Raw genomic sequence first — 27,534 nt, forward strand, 5'->3', positions numbered from 1 at the left:
GATTAACAAGTTGCTTATAGATGTGCACTTCGTTGAAAGCTTACAGTCATTATTTAAAAATTGGAAACAAAACATTTTCCACTTTAATACAACTTGAATTCTTCAAATTGAGATTTACAATCTCGCAAAAAGATGTAATATTTACAGATGAGGTTAGGCTAAAGTTAACATCAAAAGAGAAAGGACAAACCGTTCTAGAGAGCAAGGTTAAGATGAATAAAAAAACGTAGCGTTACGCAGTAAAAATTTTACCAAAGACACCGTTTAGAACAACTCACAAACATCACATGTTACACCAGTAAGCTGCACCAATGAAAAATCAACAGCTCTTCTTACAGCTGAGCCTGCAAGCAAACAGTCGTTTGTACAAACAAGACATTCATACGAGACAGTTGTTAGAAATGCCTGCTTACATGCCATTTTTAGACATTACCCGCTCACAACTGTTGCAAGCTTCATTTACAAGCACTCAAAAGCAAAGTTACAAAAATGGTAGAAAACGCAATTTACACATAAACTTAATTCATTACTTTTTGTACAAACGGTGAGAATAAGAAAATATACAAACCAAAAAATATTTTTCCCAAGTAAAATTGCAACTTTTCGTTAATTATTTGGCATTACGCAGTATCACGCGGTATCACGCTAACATTTAGCGCGGAACAAAACCAAGTCAGCTCGATAAAAAGTTGTCCTTACATCTCACTTATTACTGGTACGATATTTCACAATAAATAAATAATATCTTTCGGAAATATATATTAAATATCTTCAAAATGATGCCACTCTCTTGTCAGACAGTCACTAATGACGGTTGGGCACTGTGAACAGACAGCTGGCAATCAAACATTAATGACAGCTGTCATCAATGACAGACCAAGACTCGATGAATTAATCTCTGTCAAACAGTCATCTATGACAGCTAGCTATATAGACAGTTGATGGATTGGCATCTGTCAATCAATCATCAATGACGGGTGGACACTCGGTGAACTGACATCTGTCTTGTGGGTGAAGGAGGAACACGTGACGGTGGTGGAGGGGAGACTGGGGCAGGTAGAGCCAGGATTGTGTTGTCAAATGTCACCTAAGAAGGAAAGAAAGCAATACGATGTTAACATTAGAGGATCATGTTGCTTTTAGTTCGAACTTATGTGGTATCTCTGGATTTCCTTCCTCCACAAAAACCAACACTTGTAAATTCCAATTCGATCTTGGATGCACGTACACGTCCTAACGAGGTTCTGAAAGATCTTTTGTGTTACGTGGGTAAATAAATTACATTTACAATCCTTTACATCATAAGTTTAAAAGACTAAACTCGAGCTAGTCTATTCTTAGCTTGTCCTCAAATACAAACAAATAGTACCTAGTTAGCGAGACTAATGTAAAACGTTTCACATAACTAAGATTCCGGGTGGTTTGGGTTTGCAACGGGCACAGCTATCTGTGTTTTGTAACCAAATAACGAACGCGAAGAAGACTAGAGGTGACATTTCGATCTTTCTTATTAAAAATTTGTGCGCTTCCGAGTGATGGACAGCCGCCAAAAACTATCAGAATTTTATACCAGGACCTCCCTGAAAGCACTTCGCTGAGTAAAGCCTGCTGTATAAAGATGATGATGATGATAATTTATTATTGTAATCTACTCACGCTGTTCCTTGTCACCGGTCCCCCACCGGGTATTACTGTTCCACCAGACTGTCTGTTCAAACGAGACCACGTGGCCTTCAGCTCTTGACGATGCAGACGATCTAACGTGGAAAAATAGTTTACAAATGTATGCAACGTGTTCCAACCAATCGGAATGAAGGTGTTGTCTAGTGAGCCAATCAGGTGCAAAGCCCAAAATAATAGCTAGTTGACGTGTGCCATTTTTCTCGCGCTTGTCACTCGTTTAAGGTTTCCCACGCTTGTCACCGGATAGGCCGTTACGAGTTTTCCCGCGCTTACACGTTTTTTTTTTTTCGCGCTTGTTACCCCTTGCATGTTTTCCTGCGCTTGCCATACATGTTTTCCCGCGCTTGGTACGGGTTTGCAATTGGCGGTTACGAGTTTTCCCGCGCTTACACGTGTTCCCGCATTTCGTACCAGTTACAGGTTTTCCCGTGCTCTACATTGGTTATAGGTGTTTACTTCAAGTTCATTGGTTTAATTATGAGCGCAGCAAATGGCCCTGTGATAAGCAGCAACTACGGAAATTTTCCAAGCTCTTAGTAAGCGAGATAGCCTAGTCGCTGGTTTACAACAAGCAGACTGCTTCATCACTGAAATACAAAATTCTCACCTCTTGCTCGAAGGAATCCTTCACCACAGCTCACAGACACATATTGATCTCTTTCTATATCACCAAAATGTGTTATCTGAAAAAAAAAAAAAAAAAAAAAACGTTTAATTCACAAAATGTATAGGAAGTTGGTCTATACACACGCTAGCTTTACAAAGGAGACAATTTTCTAAGGTAAGGCAAAGAAAGAAAAGGGAGGAGGAGCTGACGGAATGTAAGGGAAAGGGGGCGTCCCCTATAATTTCGAGCAAATCAGGCTTTGAGTCTAAATGCGTCTGTTAAAGGTGGTTAGAACAATTAGGCAAAAAAATAAAAAGAACTCAAACAGTAAAACGCTATGCCAAACCTCATCTCCGGCTAGTGTAAAGAGTCTTCTAGCGGCGCTACTCAGGTCCAAACGAGTGGTGCATGCGTTCAATAACTAAATAATAACAATAAAACAAAACAGTTACTCACTTGGAGGTACAAAGAACACACACTGACAGTAACGGTTTACAACACTTGTTCTTTGAATTACTACCACCCTTTACTAGTAGATACCATAATAATGGTGAACCAAGTAATTATAAGCCCCCCCCCCCCCCGCTTCTAAGCCCCCCTGGCTATAGGCCCATCTACCTGGAAACAAAAAATACATCCGGTTATAAGCCCCTCTCTGCTGGACGACAGTACTGAACAGGGCCAAATGTTGCTTTTTTATGACTTTTTAACTTGAAAACGTATTTCTATCAAGACTGCTGTGGCTTGTTTCGAAACGTTTTTTATTCCACTATAAGCCCTCCCGGATATAAGCCCTTCCGTTTATAAGCACATTCAAAACCCTAATGAAGTTGTATAAGCCCAGGGCTTATAACCGGAATTTTACGTAGCCTATCAAATTGCCAAGACAACCGTTAAGGGCTCACTGCGATTGTTGGCTCCCTTAATATAAACCAACAAATAGATGACAAAGAAATAACCAACACTATGATGCGTTTCAGCGGCGGTTCAAAATAAAACTTAAAAGAAGATATAGAATCTCTGATCACAAACCTCTTCTATAGTGGCTCCAAACACAACTACAGCTCGCTCTTTAGTCTCACCATTCGGAACTGCCTTAACTCGAACCTGCAGTGAAGTTCATAAAGAGTAAAACTCAATAACTGAGCTAATTGGGCCTTGGGAAGCGTGGTGACTTAATTATTAGAGCACTGGGCTCGGCATCAAGAGGTCTGGGCTGGGCCACTGAGTTGTGTTCTTGGAAAGACACTTACGGTAAATGGGTACCTGTGAATTTAATGCTGGGGGTAACTCTGCAATAGACGAGCATCTCATCCAGGAGGTAGTAGCCAAACTCCTAGTCGCTTATACTACCAAAACCGGGATAAGCAACGGTGGCAATCAGACACTTGGCCTCATTCAGACTTAACGTTTTACCTTATGAGACGTAAGATTTTTCCTTTACGTATATAGTCTGAGAATAAACGGTGGGATATTTTACCGTCCTACAGAACATATGGTTTTTGAGGGCAGCATGCAAGATCACTTGTTACTATACAAAAGACAAGTAAAACAGAATTACTGATGTAGAATTGGAGCTTATTTTAACACTGGTGTTGAATTACTCAAAAGGGTGTAGCGTACCGTTTTCGGTTTCATGTAAAGTCGCTGTGTGGATTCCTTTGCAGTTTTGCACAACACAGCTTCACCTTGATTTTGCCGTGATTTTACTCCTTGGAGATGACTCTGGGGATTAAACAAAAACGATTAAAAAAATTAACTATGCTTTTATTACAACGACCTTTCGTTTTGTTTGAAAGCGAATAGTTTGTCATTGTGTTACTACAAATAGTCACGTAACTATATTTTGAATGTCTTGAAAATGGGAAGGAAGGGGTATAAGAGAGAGGGGGTAAACTTTAAATGAAAATCTTATTTTTGTGGAGGACATAATAGAAAATCCTTTTATTTTAATCAAACTGGAAAATCGAGAGTGGACTTTTTAATGCGACGCACCAAAATTTATTGTTTGAAATAGAGAAATGCGAGAATACGGACTTGGGGATGGGGGGGGGGGGGTAAATCGAAATTTTCTCTCATTTTTTGGCGGGGAAAGGGGGAGGGGGTTTAGCTAAAAGGTAAGTTCTGCAAAGTCTGCAAGGTATGTACCTTGAGTTCACTAATGGCCTCTTCCTTCTTCTCCTCAGCCCTGGTTGGTTCGTGCCAAGCAGTTGTCAACCCTACCCCCCTTGGGGAAGATGGAGGACTCCTTCCAGTGATTCGACGTCCTGCGGAATAAGAAAAAAATATTCGTAGGGCAGTTAGAAGCGTGCGCGCAACAACAGAGTACAAAGACAGACTGTGACGGTTACACAAACAAATTCTGAACCTGTCTAACACGTGCTGTTGACAACTCTAAGCCTCTTAACACCCTTCACAGGATACTAAAAATACGCCAACACGCTTCTTCCTGAGAAACATGCTTAGAATAATCCTACAAGAACGCGTCTTCTGATCCAGTCAAAACACTAGCACACGACACCACAATGAAATAAAAAAGTCTAAGAGCGGGCCATTTGTCTTGGTTTTGCGTTCCTTTTTGCGCAAGCGAGTTAAAAATTGTCCCTGTTGGCATAAAACACCAAATCTAAACAAGAAAGACTCCTTGCGGGCTAGAAAAAAACTTAGCTACGGGATTTTTTACTAACATTTTTTCGGAGTCAATCGAAACACAACTCCATCACTTGACTTACCCTGCATGTGTCTTAGCACGTGTTTCTCCTGGTCAAGATATGCTTGTATCCAGGTTCTCTCCTCTCTGTGCTTCATCGACAACAGATACTGCTTATCAGCCTCTAAACAAAAAAATCATAAAAACCTGATATCAGTACAACTTAGAAAAATCTGTGGAATAAAATACTCAATGGCTGGCCCAATGGAAGACAATAAGAATTTCCCTCGATACCGTGTTTGTTGTCTCTCAATGTTTTTTTTGGGACCAGGCTTTTAGCCAGGATTTAAAAAGTGGGAGTCCAAAATTTTTATAATGCCTAACTTTGTCCCCATAGGAGGACCTGAGGAGTACGCAAGTTTGAGTGCTAAGGTATCTAAAAATTTGCAAATTTGCTAAAAAAAAACCTCTGTTTACAGTTATTCATATTAATTTACTCTGAAATTTACTCTGCGCGAGATGGGGTAAACCTGGGGCGGCCGGTCGCGTTTGATTTCCTGACAAAACTATCTCAAAAGAACATATATTCTGCCTATTCCGAGTAAACTGTGTTCCGTTCGTTCCGTTCATTCTGCTATCATGAGCAGAATGAACGGAATAGTATTAGCCATGTTCTAAACGAGCAGGGGACTGGGTACGAATTTTAATTAATTGAAAAATGATCCCTGACATCTGAAAGAGCATCCAAAAATTATTTTATTTACAAAATGTGATTGTTATTGGTTTAAACGCATAGGTATGGTTCACTTTTAGAAATCGTTAAAATAAGAGAGCTCAGTATGGATTGGAGGGACAGCTGTCCCTCCAAACCATACTGAGCTCTCTTATTTTAACGATTTCTAAAAGAGTACTGTGCCTTTGCGTTTAAACCAATAACTCTCAAATTTGGTTAAGTTACTAATTTTTGGATGCTCTTTCAGATGAAAGGCCCAATTTTTCAATTCAATAGATATTGAATATTTGTACCCAGTCCCCTGCTCGTTTTGAACATGGTTAATTCCGTTCATTCCGAAAACGGAATAGGTCCCAAAAGAACGCCACCATCGTCTGTTCCGAGTATTCCCATTTCGGAATAGTCCCAAAAGAATGCGCCCATTGAAACTTCTCTGGCGTTGAAAGACCTTGAAGAGAGACGACTGTTTGCTAAAGCCGAAACATACCTTCCAAAGGAACAAACGGTTCACCACAGGACACCCAGACATCAATAGGCCACCGGGCGTCCCACCTGGGGAGACCCTGCTGCTGCTTATTGCTTATGACAGGCACGGAGCCAGTACGTCCGTCACTGACACGGAAAGTTACATTCCCTGAGGACTGATCGTCCGCGAGCTCGTCATCTGAGATGTTCAACTCGTCAAATGCCTCTGTGTCAAGCAGCTCCTTCTCTCTTTGTTCCGCTGCAGTCAGCCTCGTCCCTTTGGATCTGGAGATTGGCCGGTTTTCTGCTTCAACGACATCTACCGCGTGACCGTTACGCACAAGTCGTTCTTCAGGGACCTAAAAAAACAAAATAAAAAACAAAAATTATTTCGCTGTAACGTACGATTGGCCTTTGATAACGTTCGAAAATCTACAGAAGTCTTCGGGTGATCCTCAGCAATCTTCGGAACGCTTCGGTTTATCTTCGGAAATCGTCGTAGGTCTTTGGCTCAGTTTTGTAACATTTGGGGTTCCTCGGGTTAACTAAAAGTATCTTTGCCTGGACGAACAAAAGTTGACGAAAAATACTCTTTACTTAAAATAAAGTTATTTCGCCTTCTATGTCATAAGGGAATTTATAGCTTAACCTGCGTAGCAATCGATTCCTTTCCAAGAGCGCGGGTCGGTCGAACGTGCAAGCAAGCGAGCTCCCTCCAGGCGCGCATGCGTTCGTTCGTTCGTTCGTTCGTTTGCTTCACCTCATTTTTCGCTTTTTCGCTAACACGCACGTTTCGTTCACTCCGCGCGTTTGGAAAGGAAACGACTGGTACGCAGGCTAATAATAGCTTAAAATACACGAGAGTTATACTAATACAGCTAACCTTGTCATTGCCGTTATCATAGTTGATATCTGTTTGCTGTGTTTCTATATCACTGTTCTGTTCAGTGTTTGTAGCATATGGTCTGACAAGTTGCTGTACATCAGTGATCAGCTCTCCACAGCATGTGTACAGACGCCGGGCAGCTGACGCTAAACCAAGCCTCACTGTGCATTGATCAAGTAACTACATAAACAAAGTAAAAGAGCATATTGGGTGGTGGAACGACAAAAAAATCGGAAGTTGTTTTTTAACAAATTGACGCAATGCCCATAAATGGTCAGGACGTCCTTGTTATTTGACATTGTGTACATGACGGATATCTTGCGATATACGTTGTTTTCCATATTTGGAAGTGCGCTCAGGAAGAATCGTCCGTCATCTTACAAAGTACTGCACAACCACGCACTAGCTGAAAAATGCGATTCGTTGAAAATTTGTTGAATAATAAAACAATTATCCTGATCAAAATTTAATAATATCCTGCGAAAAATCTCGCAGAATATCGCCTGATACGTAGCAATCGAGTCCGTAGGCCGAGTTGGCTAAAATCAGACAATATTCCACAACATTTTGCAGGATACCTGTTTTACTACTCAAAGAATAATCAACGAAAAATATTTTTCAGCTCAAAATACCGCGGTTATGCAGCGCTTTGCAGGACTTCGGAGGCCGAACAACAACGCCTCCATACTTTCGAGTAATAAACATAACGCAAATGTCGTGAGAGGGTCCGTGTACGACAAGATGTTAGTTTCATAGCGGAGCTCCACAGCGGCCCGCAGGGCCGCAGAGCGGAGCCCCATACCCATAGAAAATTCACAGAAATAGGAAAACCATGAACTTGAGTTTTCATGGTCAAAATGGCTAGCGGCATGGCTCGCGGGCGCGTACGGCGTACGTACGTACGGTGTTGCGCACTTCAGAAATCAGACACCCATAAGGGTGTAACGCGCGCGCACAGCGTTTGAATATTCATTTTGCTAAGTACCATATTTGGAAACACGAAGAATTTGCTCGCGAATGCTTTATACACGTAATGGCACACGCAACATAATTTTTGGTTTTTCGGTAAGTTGCTTGAATTTCGACCTAAACGCCGTACATTTCTTACAGAAACTAAAGAAATACATAAAGTGTATCGAAGCAAAGTTCTCCGGATTACTTCAAGAAGATGAAACATGAGAATTTAATCAAATTTAACTTTATTCAACCCAGCTTGTTCAAAAACAAGATTACGCCATCGAGCGTGAGCTAGCGCGCGCTGTGAATTTAATCCAAATGTTGCAATTTTGATTGGTTAAATGTTTCCCGTGATTTTCCAAATATGGTACTTAGTGCAAAACGAATGTGCAAACGCTTTGTACAATGCGAATCATAGGGAGTTACACGTTTCAACCCTTATGGGTTTCTGAGAAATAGATAAACACTCATCTATTTGTTACTGGGCATCCAAGTTATGGTCAATTGACAGCTGTCAATACAAGGTATCCGCTGACCAGTATCACGTGATCATATCGCGGGCTCAGGTGTATAACTCATCGAGGTAACGCGTTTTTATAAAGTTGACCGCTGACCGAAAAATGGTTTTTCTATTGGATTGCGGGCTCATTATCTATTTTTTATGCCTACGGTCAGTGAATTCAGATATTTTAATAAAGGGCAAAGTAAATTACCGGGAGCTCCGCTCTTAGGCTTGGCTAAATCTATTTAATATACATACCCCATGAATGCTTGAGCCAATAATGATCTCCCCCTGCCCCCTGCTGCCTTCACCGTTCTTTAAGGCCCTTATTCTGACGGCAGGAACACTCTGAGCCATGTGCAGCTCACGAGTGATGGTCCGTACACTGCCTTCATTCCTCAGCCTCTCCAGCTGGTGTTCCCACAAGTCCAACGTCGCTTCAGCTTCAAGGGTTGATAGATCCACCTGTAAAACGACAATGTAACCAGTCACGTTTCATGGAACACGCATTTCTCTTGCATCATTTAAACCATCACGACTGAAAAGATTTTGAAATCGCTCAGCAAAAAGAGCAGTTGTTTCATTGCTGATCCTAGCAGTATGCGGTTCACATGTCACATATGAACCTAGTAAATGGCCCAACTCACGACGAGTCTCTCCCTAGCTCAGTATTGAGGGTGCCTAGGAGGCGATGCGGGGCTCGAATCTTTTCAGGGAGGCAGGTTTTTTTTCTTTGTCTCACGCTCGTGACAATTAAAAATAGTCATTTTAAAGCACCTTTAAAAACTGTACGATGTCAGCTTGGGAAAGAAGCAATAAATGATTATAGCATAAGCTATAAATTTAAGTGATTCAATACGCTTTCTTGAGCGTATTTTCCACTTTAGAGATGTGGAAAGCAATGATAACGAACTGTTATTCAAAACAAAATGTGCAAGTCTGTGAATTGTACTTAACAACACCGAATCAAATTGAGGTGAATTCTTGGTCTAGTTATACTTATGCATGGCCGCTTCCATTTTCAACTTTCTCACTTCTTCCCATTGCTGTGATCGCAGAACCGCTCATGCAACAACGTTTTAGGCGTGCTGTATAGCCAAAAAAGTTTGTAATGAAGCACCTCATGTATTTATTCAATTTATTTAATTTCAAATAGGATGTCTGTGACATACCTTGCTGTTTAAGCACTTGAACGAACTACTCAGCCTCAGGCCCTGCTCTTGTGCTAAAAAAATAATTGAATAAAGTTACAAAATGCTGTAATTTTAACTGGCAAACAGAGATAATTAACTCTAAATTACCTAAAAAAAGACCGCAGCTCTTGAATGACTTTCCGGTGTATTAAATTCAGACTAAAACTTGTTTTGACATGCACAATCGATTAGTAGAAATTAAGACACTGCTTCTTTACTTCACTCAAGTGAAAAAATAAAACCAACAGCGGCTAGGCAAACAACATCTTTCAGTCATGCATCCCACAAAATGCATTTCTTATTCTAAACAATGGAATGCGTTATCTGACTGTATAAGAACAAGTGACTTTACAGAGTTTAAAAGGAACATTCAGGGAATGACTTTTTTTTAGACACATTTTGCTTATATATATAGATTTTTTATCATTATTATTATTTTTTTCCGCTATTTATCTGTAGATTCTATTTTCTTCAATGTGTGTAATGTATTTTCTGTAACGTATTTTAGTGTATTATTTTTTATAATTCTCGAAGATATTAGCTACTAATATAAATATTATATTTTAAGCTACTCTAAAATTCGAGAGGAAATAAAGTCTATGTAATGTAATGTAATTCGAGCCCTTTTTTGTTTGTTTGTTTTTTACAACAAATTTGTGGCCGTGGTACAGTGGAAGCTCGATATAATGAGGGGCCAAGGGACTGGCAAAATGTGTTCGCTATATCGAGGTTTCGTTATATCGAGGATCTTTTCTATATATTTTGCTATTACTGGGACGAAAAATATCGTTCGTTATATCGAGGACTTCGTTATATAGAGGTTCGTTAAATCGAGGTTCCACTGTAACTGAATCTTTGATTTACAGTTGCTTAAGATTATTTTGTATTTTGACTCAAGAGCTTCATAACGTACGTTTGAGGCCTAATTGGTATCATACATATGAACTTACCAGTTCCTAACGCACAAGCAAAGCCTGTATGATAGTGATGAAGCCGCTGTAGTTTATGTCTTCCTCGGGAAGTTTTCCCACAAGCCTCACAGACATAAGTCTCTTTAGACGTACCGGGCATGTAGATATAGCCCTAAAAAATAAATTAAAGTTGAATGTAATAAAAAGCTGAAACAAGTGTCTGCGTAGGATTTTACAGTTAGTATGGTCAGAAAGAGTTAGTAACATTGAACTGTGGCACAGATCTGGACAAACTTCAGTGGAGGAAGCTATTCGGAGAAGGAAAACGAAATGGCTAGGACACACACTATGGAAGCCTTCTTGTACCATCACCAGGCAAGCTTTTACCTGAAAGCTTCAAGGGAGTCAAAAAAGAGGTCGACCACGGAACCCCTGGCGACGTTCGCTAGATGCAGAGAACAAGTCCATGGGCAAGAGATGGGACCAGCTAGAGAAGGGATGCACAGGACAGGAGGCTGAGAAAAAGTGAATGGCTAAATTCTACTAATGAAAAGCTAGTGAGCTCTGATTAAATTATAGAAAGAAAGGTCTTGATGGTCTTTTGTGTGGTGACTACATTTTAAATAAATTCGAGCTACAGTTGAAAGTGTGTCAAGTTTGTCGATAGTGTAATCCATTTCCAACCTCGTTCCCCGTTAAATGGATGACATTGTTTCTTTAATGTCAGCATCACGCGATTGTTTTTCAATTGTTTTTTATTTACTTACAGGTTGAGGGACTTGTTGAGGTCCAAGCACAGCAAATGTACACACGTTAGACTTGTTGGCAGCAGTGATTTCTACAACAAGACAACACAAGTAAATCACTAGTCTTTAACTGAACTTATTCACCCAACTGCGCATCATGGCATGATAACAAACTGACAGATATCCACAACATAATGCTGCAGTTATTACCACTTGTTTCAGACTGGAAGCTTTGATTTATGGGATCTTCGTTGTTGGCCCTTTCAATTTCAAGGTTAAAAGATCACTTCTCTTTATTTCTAACCTAGAACCCTAATATGTTTCGTATTAACTAAAGGTAATTTCGCACAGCGCATAAAACTTCGTATATCTAGGCAAAGTTGTTAGTTTATGCATACCTATGTTTGTTGTATCTGCCGCAAAAGCCTCAATAAAGCCAGTTATAGTATCATATCTCCACAGCTGACTGGAATTGCCATTAGCACAAGCCTTACGGTGCGCCACAATAACTGCTGCACCTTCAAAACCTTGCGCAGGGGTGTAGTCCAGGGAGAACGGATCATTCCCCAGAGGAGGGGTGGTGACTGTTAGTACAAGCTGTTGGTTTGAGCGCTGGTAGATGAAGCTGAAATAATCCATACCAATATGGCGTTAGTTACATTATCTCCAATACATTGCAGGAAAAGCACTGATGAACGATGACTACAAACATTAGAATGGTCATACTACTAACAACCAGATCGTTGATGGGCAAAGCACGTTTCACCTTCATTAAAAACTAATTTTAGTTCAGTTAGCTGTTTTACCGTGAAGGAAAAATAAATTATTGTACCAAATAAAAAGGACAATCTTACAATTTTTCTACTTCATCAGATGCAATAATAAATACCACCAAGGCGTTAAATAGAAAACGTTTCCCTCAGAAACGACCACTTGTACCAAAATTATTAGTAAGCATTGCCGGTTTTTATATATGACAATACAGTATTGTCAGTTCCCAATGTGTGGCTACATGGCTAAGTAGGTAATACGTCCCATTGGTTCCGATGTCCCAAGAAGAATGGTTTTTCTCACACACCACTGGTATCCATGCCAGGCTGACCGCCACAACAAAACCAAAGGTCACATGACCCTTTCCCAGGTCCCAGCGGTGTGTAAGAAAAACTTTTTCTTCTTATTTCGTTTCACTCAGCCAGTGGAAAATAACTTGTGACAATTAAATGCTTTTATTTTGAAGCGAAAAATGAATAAACGATTTTGGAGTTAATAGAGAGGACGTTATTACTGACTGACTAAGGTGACAGTCGCACAAATCAGTGCAAGCTAGTAAAACTTACCCATCTTCAGCAATGACCCATCGCTGGGTGAAGTCCTCCAGCTTCTTCTTACAAAGTACAACTTCAGCTTTTCCCTTCACAAAACAACACACAGCAAAAATGATATAGAAATAGTTTCAGCGTGTAGTTTTTCCTTTGTAAATGTAAAATTTTAGTAACTTATGGACCAAGCTGACTTGATTGGTTTAAAACGAGTAAGAGTGACCTCTGAGATAGTGAATCTTCGTTAAAGAGTTGTTTTCACTTGAGTGTCGAAAGTAATTCGCGTTTGCTTTGGTTTTGCATTACTACGTTCAGTGATTGGTTTAAAAATCTCGCGCCACTTTCTCGACCAATCACAAGTAAAACCTAAACCAACCGTGACTCATTCGCACGCGTTTTCACGCGCTTTGCACCGGCTACCTATATTTACTTCAAGATTTGATTGGTCCACTGGATTGCCTTTGTTTTTTGTGACTGGCCAGAGTGATAACGTTTGTTTGGTTTTACGACACTCAATTTAAATTCGCTCTATCTCCCATCGTTGTTTCAGTCTCAAGCTGAATGTAAGTGCTGAGAATTAAGTAGTACAATTTTCCCTAGTTGATGATTTTCTTTATTCTCATCATGTGACTGCATGTACGGAGATGTATGGAAAATGTTAGTAGAAATAATATGCCGATAGCTCCTGGGCGTTACCTCATTAGAAGCGTCAGTTAGTCCTAACACAAGGGACGTGCCTCTAAGGCTGATGAAGCCGTCATTATTTAGTGACCACCTCTGCTTCTGACTTGGATCAGTTGGTTTAGCATCTTGCGTCTTAAGAACCTGACGTCTTTTAAACAAGAAACATACATACTTGTTTAAAACTATCCTAATCTCCCATAATAATACTATTTATTATAACAGAACATGTTCAAGTAAGTTTTACAATGAAGTAAAAGGTAATGCTGTGTTTGGGCTTAGTGGCCCATCAAGCCGTAGCCTGCGAACGTCGAAAAATATTTTTTGGCGGAGAGAAGCGACAGCCGCAAATGCTTCTGCGTTCGCAGGCTAATCAAGCCGGAGCTTATCCCGGTTTCCGTAGCATTAAGCATCTTGAAGTAATAGCTAGTAATTCAACTCCCCCCTTGAGACAGGTACTATGAGAGTTAAGTGTCTTGCCTAAGAACACAAGTCAGTGACCTAGCCATGGTTCGAATCTGGGCCACTCCATCCGAAGTCCAGCACACTTACTATTAGGCCACTGCGCTTCCCTCGCAATGAATAAACACTACAAATTATGCTGGACTGCCAGCTTTAAACAGGGTTGTCGTTAGCACTGAGCTGCCATTGTTACTTAATAAATGACAAACATATTAATAAATAGAACACAATAAACAGTATGCACAAAAAAGACTACGTAAACCTACAGCCATGAAAATTATCGAAGTTAATGCAGCAGCAAGGCATTATTACAGATGAAGCGCTACAAAACAAACAAATCAATCCATACACACAAACCGTAAAACAGTCACAACCATGAAAACAGGAAAGACCAATCACCTGAATTTCCTTTGCAGTTGTCGATCAGAGAACATGACTTCTTCATAAAAGTCATTATCTTCTTTGTCATCCACTGAGGGGTCGTCTTTGAGCGTCTTCTCATTTTCCCACGGCCACTGTAAAGTCTTTAGTCGCTGCTCAGCACGAATGTGAGAACGCTCATGAGCATTCAATGCATGGCTGTAAATATTCTCTGGACTGTAAAGAAAAAAAAGCGAAGATGCCTTCAGTTTGAAAAATCAACTCTTCTTTAAATTTTCCATACATTTCTTTCAATGTTAATTATGAGAATTTCGTGGTTTATCAAGACAATGGCCGCGGCCGCACTAGAGAGTTAACTGGGTTAATTTTTTAGAAACCCGGTTAAAAATTTCCACAAAACTTAACTCGGTTAAAGTATGGTTACCCTAACTAACTCGGTTATTAATAAATATTTTTAGCGGCCGCATTACGATCAGACCATCGAAGACCAGACTGAAGTGATGTCATGATTAAGCTATTTGAAAACAAGCAAAAACGGCCGGCTTTCATGATAATTCTTTTACTTGCTCATTTCTTCTCCTGCTTTTAAGATTTATTTCAATGCATTCTCGGCTTACACCGTTCTATTTCTTCCGAATGCGTTCTACGCAAATTTCAAGCCCAGTTGTTTCGAATATGTTGATCTTCAGCAGTCGTTCTAAGGCTCATCGCCATATCGAAATCGCCTTTAAGACCTTCAAGTGCACGTTTTTCCAAGGAATCGGCGAAGAAAAAGGAAAAGATCATCAGAAACCATGAGAGCCCTGTCTGAGCCAAATAATTCGCATTTCTCTGGTGGTTCTAGAGTTTCCTAATAGCAAGGGATATTATAGAATTAAGCCACCAATTGTGTCCGAACGCCATGTTTGCGTGTGATGGAAAAGAATATCTTCTCTTACATGGAGATGATTGACACATTTGGCAAATAAAACAATAGTTGAATCTGACAAGAAACCACTAACGGTAACCTGGTTAAAACGACCCAGAAAGGTAGTTTAGAATTAACCTAACCCAGTTAAAAAATCTATTGTTCTTTGATTAATTTCCATGGGAACCGCTAACCTGGTTAAGAGTCGGTTAACTCTCCAAATACGCGGCCGCACTAGACATTTTTTAACCCGGTTAATTTTAATTGATTAATTGGAAATAACTCGGTTAACTCGCCAAGTGCGGCCGCGGCCAATATACTCGAGTTGGCGTTTTTCTTTATTCATCTTGGTGTGGGTGTTGTGTCACGAAGCCGGGGTCCAAAGCACTGCTCTTCTTAATATTCGAGTTCCTTGTCGCCCTGGTGCACTAATTTATCCTGCTTTAGGGCCCCATCAGCGTTAGCCCTAGAGCCCTAAGCTCCTTTGTGGTAGCCTGCGTACAGACGTCTCTTCCTTACTGCATCAGTAAAGGAATAGAAGACTTGTGCACAGGTTACTTTGGGATCTTGCAAGGCAAGTAAAAAAATAAATTGCAAAATACATGCAAGACCGTTGTACAAATGTTTATAAAAGCCTGAAATACCTTTCTTCATTTTCCACGGGTGATTCTTCTTGATTATTACCAGTTGCTAGTTTTTCTCTTTCCTCAGAGCTCAGCGCACATTGTGCTACACATAAACGAGAACCAGTTGTAACAGCTCCATCAACTTGAAGAACCAAGTCTGTCAGAAACCAAATAAAAATCAAATTAAGAATGACAGGTTACCATCACAGATGCTGTATTTAAATAAAGTCAGTCAAACCGGCCTGGTTTGTGTCAGACGTACAAGGCTTTCAGAGCCAATAGAACATGGGCTTTCATTCTTGTCCCAAATGAATATGGTGCCATTGTCTAACACTCGGCTGATTTCTTTAAGCCACCAAGAATTGGGAGGCATACTTCCCCTGGATGGGATGATAGCATATCAAGAGCAAACCCCATTATTGTCAAGTTGCCGGACAATTTGTAGGAATCATATTTTTATACTTCTGTCTCATAATCACTATTCTGTGGACTTATGATCCACTGGATGGTGATTTAACTAGCAGATAGCATTATCCATTCTTTGAACAACCAAGAACACGGTGGAGAGAGAGGCAATATGAGAGCTTAGTATCTTGCCCAAAAACACAACATAATGACTTGGGCCAGGACTCACACATGGAATGCCCAATCTGAAGTCCAGTGAAGATTTAAACAAGGGAGAGCTCCTAACAGACTAAGGATACAAAAACATACCTGAAGGATCCCTCAAGGCACAGTACTGCCTAATGTGTGAGATGTCAGACGCAAGGTTAGCAAGCACCGCCCTTCTCTGCTGCTCTGAGTAAGACAGCTGTGGGTCACTCCACGGCTCACCACATGTCACGTACACCAATTGATTTCTCTGCAGATCTGACAAACTGTTAACTTCTTTTCCATCTTCAGTGTAAAGCCTTCTTGCCGCAAATGGTAAACCAACAGCTTCAGTGCACCTGTCCAGGAACTGTGCAGCAATAATTATAAATATTGCTAGTTAGAATAAAAGCTAAAGCTCTCATAAGCCCACTTCCCAGGGACCAGAAAAAGGAGTTAAGTGTCTGCTTATAGAAGGTTTAGAGTGTAGTGTCTGTATAAAGCTGGGGTCAAGACTAAGTATATGTCTAACCCATGGCTGATTTCTATAGCTTTAAGCCACCAAGAATTTGGAGCCATATGTCCACTAAATGGGATGCTAGCATAAAAAAAAAGAAAAGAATTTCATTGAACGTTTGGATAGTATTAAAAAACTTATCCAAATCTGGTCCTCTAGAGGTTTATCTGTGTACGGCAAGGTTACAATCATCAAATCTTTTCTTATTCCAAAATTTGTTTATGTTTGCTCGGTTCTGCCTACACCTAAAGAATTAGTGAAAGAACTGAATCAACTGCTGTTTAAATTTTTATGGAATGGGACGGATAAGGTCACCCGTGTTTCGGCAGTAAATAAATACGAGGAAGGCGGTTTAAAAATGATTGATTTAAATTGCATGATCAAGTCTTTAAGGCTGGCATGGATAAAACGCATATTTAATGACAACAACGGAACATGGAAATCATATCTAAACCACTTGCTGGATCCCATGGGAGGGTTTTTCTTTTTAAATTGCAACTATGATATTAAAGGATTACAACATCTTCTCTCAGTTCTACAGTGAAATGCTCTCATGGTGGTCGGAGTTTCGTGATTCCTTTGCCTCTCAACCAGATTGGCAAAATATTATTTGGAATAATAAGGAAATTCGTATTGAAAAAAGACCAGTCTTCTACAAAAAGTATTTTGAGGCGGGCGTGATTCGTATCCAAGACCTACGTTTTGATTCAAATATAAACGATGCACTAAGCCACTGGTCAGACAAGATAACCAATATTAGTTATTTGCAATGGGCTGGCCTTCGCCATTCTATACCGCCCTTTTTAAAGAATATTATTTCCTGTCCATCTTTAGCTCCTCCATCCTTCTTTATTGACGATAACATCTTTGACGTCAAAAAAAAGAAATCAAAAGACTATTACTCACTTCTTGTTCGCAAAATAGCACAATTTCCTAATATCATAAACAAACTGCAGAACGATTTTAACTTTTCTATCGATCAGCTGAGACAAATCTTTAGTCTGCCACACTCTGTTGTACTTGAATCTTATGAAAAAGGATTTCAATTCAAAGTGCTCAACTCTATTCTATACACTAATTCAAAATTACACAAAATAGGCTTTAAAACAGACGACCTATGTTCATTTTGCAAGGCAGAACCGGAAACCTTGTACCACCTTCTTTATCAATGCTCCTTTGTTAAACGATTCTGGAGTGAGTTTCAAGGTTACTAGCACCAAATCTCAAATCAGCAGGTTCACCTTTCCCTCCAAGATATTTTATTTGGAATATTATCCAAACCATGCCCTTTACTCAACTTACTGAACTATTTTATAATCATTGGTAAACTACTTATATGGGACTGCAGAAGATGCCAAATTCAACCCACAATTCAAGGATTTCGTACTAAAATTGCCATTAAATATGAAACGGAAAGTAAGATCAAAAAGAAAGATTATTTTTAAAAAAAAGGGTACTAATCCCAAATTAATTTATGTCATTTCCTTTTTTGTTAGTCATGTAGATGGCATCATTATTATTTGAACTATTTGAACAGCATGACAACTGTAACTGTCTTTTTTTTTCCTCTTTCTTCTTTTTTAGATATTGAATAATAAATTTTGTGAGCAATGTAATCGCGTTTGTATCTTTCATGGTAATAATCTATAAGTAAATAATTTACTTAGAAAAGGTGTTTGCTTATGTGAAATTAATATGAGTTTTTATAAGGCTGGGACCATGACTAAGTGTCACTTCGGAGAGGTGTCTGGTTATGGGAGGTTATAAATGTAGTGTTTGTATGTGACTTGGGTCTTGGGCCATTGTAGTGTCCATAAAAATAAAAGGTGTCTGCCTACAGGGAATGGTTTGATTGGAGGATTGATCCTCATCATCATCATCATCCTCATCATCATCATCATCATCATCATCATCATCATCATCATCATCATCATCATCATCATCATCATCATCATCATCATCATCATCATCATCATTATCATTATCATCATCAAACTTTGATTCTCCCATGTAGCCTACATGTATGCATGTTTCATATTGAGTCACCTTAGGAATCAAGCTTGATTTCAAAGACATACCAGATTCAACTCAAGCCTTTTGTGATCAAGTGGATGACAGGAGCCAGCAAGGTCCTCACCAGACTGCTCGTGCTTGTCAATAGTAGATCGCCTGAAAGATGGTCAAACATTGAATGAACAGGAGAATCAGTGTTGGTCAAATTACGTAGAAAACACTTAGAAAAAGAACACTGCATAGCAAGACTTAAAATTCCATTTAAGATAAAAAAAGACAATGAATCAGTGGATTGATATATCAATTTTTGCTATCTCTAATTGGGCTTTAAGTCGCAGCTTCATTTTGTACCTACCTTGAGTGCCAATGGGATACCCACCCACCCCTCCACCATCTGATCTGCTGTTGACAATATAGGTAAACAGCTTCTTGCATAAGTGTACCTTTCAATAATTTATTGCTCAAATGCTATGACATATTCTTTTGTATCTTATTTTATTTTAAATCTGAAGTGTAGCAGGCCATTAATCTTGTCAGCTTCAAGAATCTGACTTTCTTGATAATTCTTAGGATGAACTTTCAAACAGAATAGGGTTTTTAAGACAACTCGGCTCACCTCTTGTGTTTTTTCAAAGAGCTGTTTGAACTTGTCCCACTGACATCATGCAGCATCTGAAGAAGAACACAGATATGATTGATTAAATAATGTGTTGAGATTTGACAAAAAAAATCCTGTTACAGTAAACACCCTCGTGTAAGAACCTACAATTTTCTAAGTTTGGCAAAATAGGTTCTTGTATTCGGGGGTAGTTATTGGTAATTTAGGCTAAGTAGGTTCTTAATAAGGTTCTTAATTTCTAAGGAGGAGCCATAGTTTTTGATTGTACGAGAAGAAAAAAATGGGTTTGGTCCTTCATTATACAGCATTTATTCATAACTGTATTGCTTCAAGCCTCATGCAAGGTCCAAAGAAGACAATTACAGTCTATGTGAATCTGTCTTTTCTTTATGGATGTTCTGTTAAAAATGTTCATAAAATTTTCTATAACCCACATATAAGAACCTGCTGAAAATTGCTTGGCTAAACAGGTTCTTATATTTTGGGGTATTAAAATGGCAAATTTCTGCCAGCAGGTTCTTAAACCAATAGGTTCTTACACGTGGGTGTTTACTGTACCCCAAAACTCGAAAGAGTTGCAGAGCCACTTATTTTGCTCGTGATTAGTCACGTTTTTGCCATGTTTTAATGTCATACTGCAGTTTACAAGTGACAGTTGTTATACTAAATTTAAATGACTCACATTAGTCAAGTCAGGGCCAACAACTGTGACAGCTCTGCTGTGATCTGATTCACCATTTTTTAACACTAGCAATCTCGCAGGGGTCCCTGAATGTTAATAATAACAAATGATCAGCACACAAACAAAAGAACACTGACTCTCACTGGCACTGATATCTACTTCATATACACGAATGATTGTATTTAATAAGTCCAATAATTTAAATTTATCAATAACATCAACAATTATTTATTTATTATTTCTTTTAACATCACTATGAAATCTACCAAGAGTTATACTAGTGTATCTACACTACACTATACACGTCTGGCAGTACCTAAACTCCAAGAAATACATTACCTTGAGTTATAATATCTTATCAAGTATAAACAAACAAACAAGCAAGCAAAGATCCGGAAATAGTTTTAATTTAAAAGTTTTTCACTCAGTTTATAGCCATGTTCAAGATTAGGGACCTTTAAATTGGAGTATGAAAGAGATGATTGAGTATGAGAGAAAAAAAAACTCTTACTCAATCTTGCACTTGTGTCACTATCTAAAAGTCTCTATTAACACCCACAATCAAGGACACAAACATTCAGTCTACAAGACTAGTGATACCTTAAAATAACTGCTAAAAATATAAGGTAAACATTTATTAACCTGAAGTTATCACCTAAATGTTGTATATGTCTAGTACAGTTTTGAGCATTTATAGCTAAAGGCTACTGAAAAAAATGTAGTCCTTCTGCAGAATATGTGACAATCACCACTGACAACAATATCCATAACAAAAAAAAAGACGTACATGTACAATAAGTTTATTTAACTGTGATAATTCCTTAAATTCACCAAAAAATGTTGAGCCAGTGGTAAATATTTTGTAACTAAGGAAAAAATAAGTATCAATCTAAAAAATAAATATCACTAGATAGTTTTGGTAATCTTTAAGTCTGTGTCTATAGTACTTACGCATATCAGATGCGTGTAAATGAAGCAACCATACAGTGTAACTGCTTAAAAGAAAAGTTGGAATGATTTCCCAGAAATGTACTGGCTTGAAGGATACTCAACCGTATACAACCAAATAATCAGTTTCTATAATTCTGATATCCTACTTCTGCGCAAAAAATATACCCAATTTCATAAACAATGTTTATAAACAAGCAGATCAAGTTTTATGCAAAAATCACCCAGAGATGAATAATTAACATCTCTCTTAAATTGACACTGTAACTCAGGGCACCTGCTGAATACAGACTTGTAAATTAACTGAAAACAACATTTTGCATTCATTATTATGCTTGCTGAAGTCTTTTAGTCATTATACCAAACAATCTTATGACAGTTTATGAAACAACACTTATCTGCAGGTGCACAAAGCGAATTTAACAGATCTTCTGCTATTTCTAAGATTACGATTTAACAAAAAAAAATTTGAAGTCTTTAACTAAAAAAAGTTATAAAAAACTAGAATAAAAATTGAAATTGTTTGAACCTTTAATTATACATTTGAGATGAAGTTTATTAGGATTTACTAATTAAAAAAATAAATTTGAGTACAAAGTTTAAAGATATTTGATTAAAGTTGCAACATTTAACTCATCACAATGCTCAAAAGTTGTCTTATTCACCACGAGACCAAACATAACACTTATGATGACATAAGCCTGAGAATAATCAATATACCGGTAGTTCATGACTGGTTTTTAGAGTTAAAAATTTAAATATTTATTGAGCAGAATTTTTTCAACTTTAAGTTTGGCTGTAAAAAATAAATTTGTCTACAGTACAGGGATTTCTCTACTAAATGGTCTTCTTCTGATATGTTAGGCAACATTTTGTCTGTTCAATGCTGATTCACACATTCATTAAGCTCAAGTTAATGACATTTTTGTTCCAAAAAGAAAACGCAGCTAAAATCAATTCAGAACTGATGATGAGCTGTCAAGATCATTAACGCCTGTCATAGTGTTCCTTTGCGTCATTTTTTTGAGTTGTTAAAAGAACAAAACTATCAGTTACAAAAAAGAACTACAAAAAAGACATAACAGTACCGGTAACTACAAAGGCTAAAAATTAAAGAGTTGAGAGACTCTCGGTTAAGAATGTCATTTTGGAAATTTTTACAATGATACCTTATGCCACTCCTCTGAATTTTTGCATTGCATTCAAACCTACAAGCTAACTTTAATCAAAGGTCTGTATGAGACTATGACTATTTTGCTAAATTTATCCTGAAATATCAAGAAAATTCATGAAGACGTGCAATTGCCCCCGCGTCCCAGACATTCTGGAAAGTGTGTGTCTGGAAGAACGCGAAAAAATGATTATTTACTCGTGTTTAGCGTGAGTCGCACAATCAATTGTCACGAAATAAAGTGCCTTAAGTAGGTTAAATATTAGCGCCCCTTCAGTGTGTGAAAGACTTGTACCAGTACAACTTTATATTCTTAATCCTTTTAGGTTACGGTAAATATTAGCACCGCTTTAGTGCTTGAAAGACTTGTACCAGTACAAATGTGTGTTCTTTATCATTTTAAACTTTGTTGCCTTCGTGCGTTTTGAACCGTTCAGGCAAGAGGGAGGACAATCGGTAACCTTCAGAAAGGGAAAGGAGGAAGGGGGGAAATGCCTGCATGTTTCATCAAGCAATTTCACGTCATTGTGTAAAGTAGCAGCAAATTTCATTACTTTGTAAAAGATTGCTACACATTCGCATGCGTAAGCCAACACTAAATGTGCAAACTGAGTCTATCTGCACCAAGGTGTTTGTTTAGGTCGTTTATTGTACTTTATGCTTATTTTGTAGCTTTTCCTGATTTGCATGCTATTTAACAAGTCTCTCGATATGACCCCGAAATGATGAGGAGCAATATATCCTGGTTTTTTATATGCCTTAGCTTCAACAAATCCCTTCTGATCGAAGGGGGGAGTGGTCAGAATATTTGTTTATGTTTTCTGGAGAAAAATACAATTTCTGGGAAAGTGTCTCAACTATTTTGCAAGTTGTAGCTTGTTAATTATTACCTGTTGTCACAGTCTTTTTCTGCGAGGATCTCTTGACTGGTGGAGCATAAGGCAGCAAAAATCCTTCCATGGGCCATTCAAAGTCCTGAGTGACAGATAAATAACATGTACCTTAATTTTATTAACAATCAGCTAGACATGTACAAAATATCTTAAGTTGCTGTAACAATCTTAAGTTGTTAAATGGACCTCAATGTTCTTTTTGTAAACACTTTAGAGTTATTATTATTTTATAGAAACATAAATACAGCATTGGACAGAAAATAATTCTCTGAAAATTATGTACAACTATTATTGTCGGAAAACGATAAACTGTATTTTGTTAGTATTGTGTTGATGAAAGCAGTTTTTATGTCTTAAATAGTGAAGCGTGCAAGTGAAGTCACAACTCAGACAAGACTCAGACAAACAAACCGAAATAGCAGACAATTTTCCTAAAACACTTTCTAACGCAGCCGGTATTCCTAAAACACTTTTATAAAATGAAAACTTCGCCTAGATTCCTTCTATTTCTCTCAGAACACGCTGATGTTTTTTGAGCCTTGTGGCGGTTATATTCATTTGCATTCTATTTTTAGACCTCGCGCACTTAGTTATTAAAACTCTTTTGGGAACAGGGCTTGAAAAAAGAAACTTGAATTCTAGCTTGCCCTATGGCTGAAAAGCCCTCAAATTTTGCTTGTCCTGGGCAGTTACATTCCTGTCATAGTTTACTTGGGCCCTTGCCAACTGGGCAAGTGAGAGTGAAAAGTTTCTTGCCCTTCAGGAAAATCTACTTGTCCCGGACAACTGGACGGCACTTTTTTTCCAAGCCCTGGAGAAGAAGGTTTGTTTGCAAGTAATAATGGTGAACAAGAGTACATTAAGCACACAACGAGAAACAAAGGTTGCAGGAAAATTACTTGTCTCTCAGCCAACAGTTGGCAAACAAATTTTTTTGGGAGCTGTTTTTCACTTTTACCAATGTAATTTATGATCATAACAAAATGGGTAAAAAAGCGGTGTGATGAGATCATGAGGCTTTATTTATTCCAGTACCATGTTCCATGTTCCATCTTCATTAACTGGCCATGACAAAGCTCTCTTGTTCCACTCTGGGTTAGGAATAGTGGAGTTTTTCCATTGGCCAATGTTCTTCAAGTCTTCCTGTTTGATGGCCCATCTGTAACAGAACAAAATGAACAAAACTGATCAAGATTAATGTTTTCTTGTAACAAGTTAAACTTTTTACAGCTGCTGTCAAGGAAGTGAGCCTGCTCTCCTCAGCGAGAAACAAAGACGGCGGGACTTAAGAGAGCAGCAGCAATCAAACTTACCATAAGATTCATAACTACAGGCCTAAAAATTAATTTCAGTGCTGGTTGGCACTGGGGTCACTATCCCTGAATTCTTAGTCACCCAGGCCAAAATTAAGTGGCCCTCAAATTTCCTCTACTAACCAAAAATATTAAACCATTATTACTTGAATGAGTAAACCCAGGTGAAAAGTCTATTATATTGAGCAGTGTTGAGTGATTTTGCCGATATGCATGTTTGAAAACATATCACATAGAACTCTGGGTAAGTCTGGAGTCATGTGTCAATAAAATCAAATGGAGTCTACATATCAGAGCGATCTAAAAACTTGATCACGATTGGCTTTGAATTTTTTTAAACCGTAAAGTTGAGGATAGAAAGTAAAGAAAAGAAAGGTACTCCAAGGAAAGAACTTACACTAATTTTTTTCTTTTATTGTTATTGTTATATTTCTTTCCGTACTTCTCAAATCGTAGTCGCTCTTCGGCAATCAAACTTCAACTTTTAGTGTTCCTGGACACTTTGTTATTGCCACTGCGTAAGTTTTAACCCTGTAACTAACCTCTGAGCACCTTCTCCATGCTTTTTTGGTAGAAGCACAAGAGAATATTTCTGACCAAGGAACTCATCTTTAAGTAGTGCAAGACCAGTCTCAGTACTCTCCTCGGTTTTGTCTGACGGAGATGGACTGGGCTGTAGACCAACACCCCCTGAAATCTGATCACTAAGTTCTGGCTCATCCATAAAATGGAGATTTTCCAAGCCATGTGATACGTCCTTCTCTGGTGAGGTGGACTGTGAAGGCTTTTCATCAGAAGTGATGTCTGTAACATCATGATCTTCAACATACGTGAGCACAAGGCTTGGTTTTGAGAGAGAGTAGATCTGTCCTGTTGGGCTAAATCCCCACTGCTGGTTGGCATCACTAGGATTCCTGTAGGTATCCCAAACCAAGGAGTTAATTCTTGAAAGAATTTATTAATGATAAATTAAAAAAATCATTATCTGGTACTTAGGAATAAGACAGTGAGCACTATAATATAATGAAATCTTGATTCCTACACCATTGATCTTCAAACATTCTGACTGGTAACTCAATAATCTTGTTCCCAGGATCTTGTACTATTCCAGCATTATTAGTAATTTGAACTTCAAAAAGTTGCTCTTTTTGATATGCTTCACTCAGTCGAACATTGCGATGTTACCCCTCACTAATTTCTAAAACTTACCATTTCTCTTTCCCTGAATATTCAAGAAATCGGGATTCCACTGTATTGTTTGGTTCCAGATAACACTATTATAATACTAACCCAACAAAAGGTCATTGGAAATTCTGAGGGGACGGGGGTCTCAAAAGTGATATATTTTAAAAGAATGCACATTTATGAAACTAAAATGTAATTTCCAAAAGTGTGGGGTCTCAAACCAAAAAAAACCTTGCATGGTGGGAGGGGGGGGGGGGGTATATATGCATGAATATTTCCTGGAATGACACATAATGTATATCCTTGGGTTAAGACAAAGAATAAATAAATAGATAGATAGAAGTTAAATGCTTTAAGAAAAAAAAAATTGCAGATTCTGGCTAATATGCTGTAAGGTGGAAACTACCATAGATTGAAGGCCACAGGATGGGCAACAAAGTCAGTCTGTACCTTTTTGCCATCACCACAGGGTACCCATCCACTGATGCATCTGCATACTTCACAGTGACAGCATGCTCAGCTCTGGACAGCACTAGCTGTGGCATAGCTTTACTATGAATTAAACCACTCTGAAACAAACATTGTTGAAACATCACAGATTTGACTCATTTCAAAATCCAATTTAAGCGCAGTTCTTCAACTTTTTTAAATTACCAAAAAATTTAAAGGAATTTCTGTTTACCACTTGAGAGAGAAGTAATTACATCGTAATCCAGATTTCTTGAACTTTCAAGGGAAGGGGAAATAAATAAAAACTGTTGGTTCAAAGAATTGGGAGTTTGAAAAATCAGGGTAAAATTGCAGTGAGCAACTGAGGGAAGGGATTCAATGACTTTTGGTCTGAGTTCTTGGGAGGGTTGAGAAATTGGGATTCTACTATACACTGCAATCAAAATAATATTGTCCAGGCATATGTTGTGGTTTAATTTTTTCTTTGGTTTAAAATTTTTCAAACCAGTTTGATTTTTATTTTTCATTGTCTTATGTCATTAACATAATCTGGAACAAAGGGAAATAAAAATCAAACTGGTTTGAAAAATTTTAAACCAAAGAAAAAATTAAACCACAACACATACATAACTGTACCTAGCACCTCCTCTACCACCCCCCTTACATCCCTTGAGTTCCCACATAACCTCCCTCTTCCTCTACCCAAAGAACCCCCCTTACCCCCACAGGTACATGTAAGGCATTGGAGGTTCCTTATGACAAAGCTGCAATCAATCATTTCATATTACACTTTAAGAGTGGTACAAGATTAAGTAATTGTATACCTGTGTTATAACCCACTCTTGTGCATCTGGAGGCCACAACTTCTTTTTCTTTTTCTTTTCTGTAACAGCAAGTTCTGGATAAAGTACTAGGTTCTTATTCTCTTTATACTGCAGGAAACAGCCCTTCTCATCCACACGCATAACCTAGTGTCAACACAAAAACAAAGCAATATCATGTCAGTACATCTTTGAATATAAACTGAGCTGAAATAATTGCAGGCCTCTACTATAAGAGGTGGCAAACGAGGATACATTGTTGTTAATGATGTTTTCTTGGGCGAGCAAACGGGGAAACACTGATGTGGATACAAAATGTTTCTGAAAGAAATCAGAAACATTTTTTTGTCTTGGATACAAATTTTGTCTCTGCGACAAATGTTGCAACTACAGGCAAACGGGAAAACATTTGTGTCCTCAACAATGTATCCGGACGCAACATTGTATCCTTGTTTGCCGCCACCTTAAGAGGTGCCAAATGGAAAATTTGAGATTTTGCGAGACTTTATCCTTTTAATGCAAGCCTGAGACTTTCTTAGGATTGCAAAAGAAAATGTTGGAGACTCTGAGGAGGTGTCGCCGAAAAATTAAGTTGACAGGACCCTGTGAGAGGTGTATTTTG

General features: G+C 38.4%; 1 protein-coding gene across 1 annotated transcript in view; it reads right to left on the reverse strand.

The window, feature by feature from the left end:
* Window positions 1-65: 65 nt before the first annotated feature.
* The window catches only part of LOC144631694 (doublecortin domain-containing protein 1-like), a 38,273-nt gene continuing 10,804 nt past the window's right edge, over window positions 66-27,534 (reverse strand). The window contains exons 13-40 of the mRNA XM_078490194.1: window positions 26,916-27,059; window positions 26,092-26,210; window positions 24,999-25,370; window positions 24,179-24,302; window positions 23,141-23,225; window positions 20,132-20,217; window positions 19,447-19,502; window positions 18,896-18,986; window positions 16,424-16,670; window positions 15,728-15,866; window positions 14,195-14,392; window positions 13,349-13,484; window positions 12,671-12,744; window positions 11,732-11,958; window positions 11,355-11,425; window positions 10,627-10,759; window positions 9,656-9,708; window positions 8,742-8,948; window positions 7,022-7,204; window positions 6,161-6,497; window positions 5,023-5,124; window positions 4,439-4,557; window positions 3,914-4,015; window positions 3,323-3,397; window positions 2,637-2,711; window positions 2,291-2,366; window positions 1,657-1,757; window positions 66-1,087 (exon numbers count right to left, since the gene is read on the reverse strand). Coding sequence (XP_078346320.1) covers window positions 968-1,087; window positions 1,657-1,757; window positions 2,291-2,366; window positions 2,637-2,711; window positions 3,323-3,397; window positions 3,914-4,015; window positions 4,439-4,557; window positions 5,023-5,124; window positions 6,161-6,497; window positions 7,022-7,204; window positions 8,742-8,948; window positions 9,656-9,708; window positions 10,627-10,759; window positions 11,355-11,425; window positions 11,732-11,958; window positions 12,671-12,744; window positions 13,349-13,484; window positions 14,195-14,392; window positions 15,728-15,866; window positions 16,424-16,670; window positions 18,896-18,986; window positions 19,447-19,502; window positions 20,132-20,217; window positions 23,141-23,225; window positions 24,179-24,302; window positions 24,999-25,370; window positions 26,092-26,210; window positions 26,916-27,059 — 3,852 coding nt within the window. The 3' untranslated portion in view covers window positions 66-967. The remainder of the gene's footprint in view (window positions 1,088-1,656; window positions 1,758-2,290; window positions 2,367-2,636; window positions 2,712-3,322; window positions 3,398-3,913; window positions 4,016-4,438; window positions 4,558-5,022; window positions 5,125-6,160; window positions 6,498-7,021; window positions 7,205-8,741; window positions 8,949-9,655; window positions 9,709-10,626; window positions 10,760-11,354; window positions 11,426-11,731; window positions 11,959-12,670; window positions 12,745-13,348; window positions 13,485-14,194; window positions 14,393-15,727; window positions 15,867-16,423; window positions 16,671-18,895; window positions 18,987-19,446; window positions 19,503-20,131; window positions 20,218-23,140; window positions 23,226-24,178; window positions 24,303-24,998; window positions 25,371-26,091; window positions 26,211-26,915; window positions 27,060-27,534) is intronic.

Source organism: Oculina patagonica, chromosome 12 (assembly GCF_052425735.1).
Source record: "Oculina patagonica isolate OP01 chromosome 12, crgOcupat, whole genome shotgun sequence".
Lineage (NCBI taxonomy): Eukaryota > Metazoa > Cnidaria > Anthozoa > Scleractinia > Oculinidae > Oculina > Oculina patagonica.